The 6,402-nt window shown below is 49.4% G+C and overlaps 1 protein-coding gene across 1 annotated transcript; it reads left to right on the forward strand.

The window, feature by feature from the left end:
- The first annotated feature begins 982 nt into the window (after positions 1 to 982).
- Positions 983 to 6,383, forward strand: elk3 (ETS transcription factor ELK3). Its single transcript, XM_062483387.1, is given in 5 exon segments — positions 983 to 1,904; positions 4,110 to 4,318; positions 4,490 to 4,933; positions 4,935 to 5,249; positions 6,161 to 6,383. Coding segments are annotated over 5 exon segments (1,191 nt in total). The 5' UTR covers positions 983 to 1,891; the 3' UTR covers positions 6,371 to 6,383.
- The last annotated feature ends 19 nt before the right edge of the window (positions 6,384 to 6,402 follow it).

A 6,402-nucleotide genomic window follows, 5' to 3' on the forward strand; every position in this document is an offset into this window, starting at 1 on the left:
ACATGTAACTATTAGTCATGTTAAACTGTAAATATACTTTCTAAATATATTGTGGGAGTGTGTGAGAGAGAGAGATAAAGTAAAAACCAGAGAAATCCCGGCCTGACGGCGGCTGCTCGTTTTTACATCCCCCTTCACACTGATTTCCGTCCTGTTTGTAGGGTTCGAATTACGGGGGCGGGTTTGGACCTCCCCAAAAGAGGTAAAAAATAACAGGTCGCGGGGGGTCGATACATTTATATATCGTTCTTACCTGTAATCGTAACCCCTCCTATTGTCATTGTATGATTCGCACTCTGTTTCTAAGGGTTCACCACCATCAAAACCTTGGTTCTATACCTACTGGTTTGAATTATACCTTATGCCTGAACATGTCTCAGAGAACAACATGTGACGTAAGCAAATTGTGAGAGTGTGTGTCTTGAGTATGTGTGCATGTACGACTGCTGTTTTGTAACCTATGGTTTCCTTCCCAGAAGGAAACCCATTTTTGTAATCAGTGGACACAACCGTATACAATGTTCATGGGACACACACACACTCACTCCTTAATCTCCTATGAGGCCAGGTCATATCCAGAGCAGGGCACCAGGGCACACACGCCATCCGCTTCAACACACACACCTAAATGCAAGTAGACATTCATAAATCACGCATTATGCGTGACTTACACAATAATTCTTGAAAAGTCCTTGTCACATGACAAAATTCGATGACAATCGAATTCATAGGACATTAGTCCACATCAGACTTTTATATACAGCTTCATAAAGAAAACTGGTCAGCAAGAGAAAAGTGTGCAAAAAGAGTGCAAAAAGAGTGCAAAAGAGTGTGTGGATATAGGTATGTGTGTGTGTGTGTGAACAGGAACCCCTCCCACTGCTTGCAGGAAGGTGACGTCAGTTGGCATGAAGGTAGTCGGAATTACAATATTACCCTGTGTGTGTGTGTGCGCGCGCGCGCGCGCGTGAAGGAGAGAAATAGATAGTGCGTGTGTGCGTGTGTCTGGAGGGAGGAGAGAGAGAGGCTGCAGTGTGTGCGCGCGTGCGTGTGTGTCGCGCGCATAGAGTAGGAAAAGCGTGTTTACACAGACTGCCGAACGCCTGGGGAATAATGCGCGAGAGGAAGTGAGCCGGCTCTCTGTCTGCGCGCTCCGACTTCCTGCTCAGAAGAAGGAGAAAAAAAATCTCCGGATCCCCTTACAGTCTCGAGCCCCGTAGCCCAGACGGCATCAGCATGGAAAACCAGCGCATTATACGGAATTCACTTTAAAAACATCTAAGAGAAACAGACGTTTCTTCCGCCAGGGTATGTGGACACATTGGCTTATTCATAATAACTTTATTGACACCGAATAAACTCCGAGTTTAAACTCGATTAAATTGAACTCTGAAGCTTTGCGAAAAGAATTGGTTGGAAATATGATATCTTATAATTTCTCCAATGAACTTGAAATTGTAGTGACTGTTTACGCCTTTTCTTGTCTGCCATTAATGATTTGCGATTGTTTCTGTGTCTTCATGAAAACAAGTTGAAAATTATAATTTTCCATGTCTTAGAGTTCACCCTTCCCGTTTAATAATAACCACACGCTGTCATTATAAATGCCCGTTTCATTAATGGTGGGCTACGATGGTCAACGGTGAAGTGCTGCTGTTGTTTGTACAGTTTTTGGGACGGAAGTTACCGTTGACGTTAATGCGCTCGTGTCCCTTTAAAAGCTGTAGTAGACTTTCTGGTTTGTCTGGACTTTGCAGACTAATTGCCATGCGCTTCCGGATTGAAACTGGCAGCAGACAACATCTTGAAAATGAGTCATTGGTACAAACAAAGAATCGTTTGAGCGATCCAGCCTCTCCGTGGCCGATGACTCTGTCCTCAGTCAATCCCTATGCAACCTTTGTGTGAGTTACCAAGGTCAAGTCGACGTTTCGGAGTAGTTAGCGGGGAAAGACAACTTGGCATCAAAGTGTTGCCCAAGTGGATGAGCGCATCGCGCACGGTCCCCGCAGTGGCAAGTTTAATTTTCCACTGACGGGGCGCATTTTAGTCATCACACAAACACACCAAACACACACATACGACAAACACATAAGGGGCAAAAGTATTCCAGTCGACTCTTCTCAAACTTACATTTAGCAGACGCTCTTATTCAGAGCGACTTACAGTAAGTACATGGACATTCTCCCCGAGGAAAGTAGGGTGAAGTGTCTTGCCCAAGGACACAACGTCATTTAGCACGGCCGGGAAACGAACCAACAACCTTCTGATTAATAGCCCGACTCCCTAACCGCTCAGCCATCTGACCCCCTCTTCGAGCCCAGATAGTCTACATTCCTTGTTACAATCTAATTATTAAGCACACAGTACCAGTCTGTGTTTATACCTCAAATAGCAACTTGTTCAGCAGGCAGGATAGTTCCAAGCTTCTTGTGTCTAGGATATCCCAAAATAAACAGTTCCTGCTGCTTTGTCTCCTAACAGAGAATGGTAATGACTGCAGGGCATGAAGAGAGCAGCGCTCATCCGTCAAAAGACATGCCAGAGTATAAGAGACCGGGGGGACAGTTGGAGAACTTGCATATGCTTTCTCCATATGTTGTTGTCTACAGTGTGTGTTTGTGTGTGCGTGACCCAGCGGAAAAAGGAAAACCTCCATTTGTCCCATCCGCCAGGACCCTGTGTTTCCGGTGACTCCCAGTGACAGGAATTCCTACCTTTGAGTTAAGGCCGGCTTGTCCAGGAAGACGCCCCTGCTGCAGAATGACAGGAAGTCGTCTTTTAGACAGCTTTATAGTCTCCCGCCACACACGCCACACACATACAGAGACAAACATGCCAAGCATGCAGGCACACACATACAGACACACACACACCTGCGCTGAGAGGGGGTGATGGTGGCGTCTTCATGCGGTTCCCCTTCCCCTCTCTGGGGCTGCCGTTCACATGGATGGTTGGGAGGCAGAAAGAGAATCTCTCTCTCTCTCTCTCTCTCTCTCTCTCTCTCTCTCTCTCTCTCTCTCTCTCTCTCTCTCTCTCTCTCTCTCTCTCTCTCTCTCTCTCTCAGACATCCTGAGGACACACACACAGTCCCAGGTAAACACTCTTGCTGGGCGGTGGCTCTGCTTGGCATAAAGGTCACTGACCACATCCTCTTTTGTTACCATGGAAACATCCCCAAACCCTGCACTGTCTGGTACTGGTTGGCCCTAGACATGGCCCCTTTAGCTCGCTCTCGCTTCTCTCCTCTCTCTCTCTCTCTCTCCCTCTCCCTCTCCCTCTCCCTCTCCCTCTCTCCTCTCTCTCTCTCTCTCTCTCTCTCTCTCTCTCTCTCTCTCTCTCTCTCTCTCTCTCTCTCTCTCTCTCTCTCTCTCTCTCTCTCTCTCTCTCTCTCTCTCTCGCCATTGATTTGTCTTGATTAAACATAATCAAAAGTGGTGTGAAATACAGTATTACTGTCCTCATTCACAGATAACTATTATTTACTCTGCTGTCGTGTGTGTGGTAGGCAGGCAGACAAGTTCTCACTCGACTAGAGTGTGTGTGTGAGAGTGTGTCTGCAGGTGTGTGTGTCTTTGGCCCTATCCAGAAACAAAGTCTAGGTTCCTCTTCAGTACGAGGAGATGCCACAGTTACCAAGAAAACCGAATCACGCCAAAGTCTTATGTTTATGGGTCAAAGCATGTTCTGTGTTTGTATTTTCGGAGGGGTGTGTGCGTTTGTGAGTTGATTTCGATACAGTATGTAGTGTGTGTGTGTGGAGGTTTGCATTTGCATAATGTGTGTTTGCTTGTGTGTTTGTATTTGTGTTTGTGTTTATGGCCTGTAATGTGGCAGGAAATGCCTTTCTGGGTTGGGGGCGGAACTAGGACAAGATTCTTGTACTTGAGGTTTACAACGAGTCTGATTGTGTGTGCGTGAGATATTGTGTGTGTACAAATCCTAGCTTTGACATCCTTTTTTCTTCTTCTTCCATCCCTCCTTTCATCCATCCTACCCATGCATCCCTCTATCCTATCCTATCCTGTCCTGCCCCTCCTCCTTCCCTCCTTCCCTCCTTCCCTCCTTCCCTCCCTCCCTCCCTCCCTCCTCTCCCTTCCTCCCTCCAGTCATGGAGAGTGCCATCACGCTATGGCAGTTCCTGCTGCAGCTGCTGCTGGATCAGAGCCACAAGCACCTGATCTGCTGGACGTCCAACGACGGAGAGTTCAAGCTGCTGAAGTCTGAGGATGTGGCCAAGCTGTGGGGCCTGCGCAAGAACAAGACCAACATGAACTACGACAAGCTGAGCCGAGCCCTGCGCTACTACTACGACAAGGTACACATAGACACACAGGAGACACACACACACAGGAGACACACACACAGACATACACACGACTGACAAGGATACCAAACTGTAGCCTGTCCCTAAATCTGTGTGTGTACAAGACAGTTGTACATTTAGAGAATTAAAACTCATCTCTGACCATGTCGTTCTCCCTCCTAGAACATCATCAAGAAGGTGATTGGTCAGAAGTTCGTCTACAAGTTCGTGTCATTTCCTGAGATCCTGAAGATGGACCCGGCAGCGGTGGAGATGGGGCGGGGCTCAGAGGAGGGGGGTGGCGGCCTGTCCGAGGGAGAGGGGGGGGAGGATGAGGGGGGGAGGGGCGTCCCCGCCGGCAGGAACGAGTACCTCCACTCAGGCCTGTACTCCTCATTCACCGTCAGCTCTCTCCAGCACCCGGACATGCCTCGCCCGCCCGACTTGCACCGGCCAATCAAGGTGGAGCCCAGACACGATCATCTTGACGACAGCTCAACGGTTATACGCTTCGTACCCAACCGCGGGGCTCTGCCACTGATGTCCCTCCCCCCCGCCTCCCCCCCGTCCTCAACGGAGGGCTACCATTCGTTCAAACTCTCCCCTAGACCCGCCCGCTCCTCGTCATGCTCCTCCTCGCCACCGCTTAGCCCCCGCCCACACGCTGTGGAGAGGGCGGAGCCCCGTCCCAGAGACTCACGAATTAGAGCACAGCGCTCAACCTCTCAACCTATCGTCTGGTCACAGGGAGAGAGCCAGGGCCACTCCCACGCCAGAGAAGAGGGGCTTAGCCAATAGCTTCCCGCCTAAAACCAGGAAGCCCAAAGGGCTGGAGATCTCGGCCCCTTCCCTTCTCCTGACAGGAAGTGACATCGGCTCTATCGCCCTCAACAGCCCAGCACTGCCCTCAGGGTCTTTGACGTCTGCCTTCTTCACTGCACAGGTCAGCCCCACCAAAACACACACACACACACAGACTCACTCTCTCTCTCTCTCTCTCTTACACACACACACACACACACACACACACACTGCAGAGGAGAAGAGAAGCTGAAGTGTGATCAGTAGTGGAAGGACATTAGGGAGGAGGTAGGAAAGTAAGAGCGCAAGAGGGGGATGGAAGGAAGAGAGAGAAAGAGGTAAACGGAAAAGAGAGAGTGAGGGGAGGGCGGGCGGGCGGGGTAGACTGTAAGTGAAGCCATATGTTCCTTAAGCTCTTGAATCACCGGTGCGAGGCTGGGTACAAAACACACACGCACACACACACATGCACACACATAGGCACACTACAAGATGATGACAAAATATGTCTACATTACAAATGATTCGTAACTCCCTCTCTCTCTCGCCAGAGAGTGAGATTAAGGGAGAGAAAATGAGGGAGGGGATGGAGAATATAGTGAGTAATAGAGAGAGACAGAGAGAGGGAGAAAGAGAGACAGAAACAGAGAGAGATGTCATGTGTAGCTGAGCCAGAATTGAGTTCAGTGACCTCAAGACGTTACCTAAGTAAGCAGTGAACTGGACAGACTCCAAAAGAGATGGTGGACCTTTAATTCCTCCTTCCCTCTCTCCTTTTTTTTATCTTTCTTCCTTCCCTCCCTCTCCCCTCCCTCTGGCTCTTTTGCTCACTAAAACAACACACACACAGTGGCTGGCCTCAAAGACCACAGGAAGAACCGTCACTGCTGTTTGTGTGTGAGTCAGACAGACAATGATAATTCACACATCTGATGTTGTAATGGTTTCTAGTAAAGACATGTTATGAAACTCATTTCACAAAGTGAAACTGTGTGTGTCTTGTGTTTGTCCTGTGTGTGTCCTGTGTGTGTCCTGTGTGTGTCCTGTGTCCAGACTCCCTCTGGCCTCCTCCTCGCCCCCAGCCCCCTGCTGTCCAGCATACACTTCTGGAGCAGCCTGAGCCCTGTGGGCCCCCTCAGCCCTGCACGTTCTGGGCGGCCACGGACCCCCTCTTCCAGGTATCTCTCTCTCTCACACACACACACACACACACACACACACACACGAACAGAGACACACACATTCACACATACAGGAAGATAGGGTGGGATATGGACAGGGGAACAGAGAGGCGG

Source organism: Osmerus eperlanus, chromosome 17, assembly GCF_963692335.1.
Source record: "Osmerus eperlanus chromosome 17, fOsmEpe2.1, whole genome shotgun sequence".
In the NCBI taxonomy this organism is placed as follows: Eukaryota; Metazoa; Chordata; class Actinopteri; order Osmeriformes; family Osmeridae; genus Osmerus; species Osmerus eperlanus.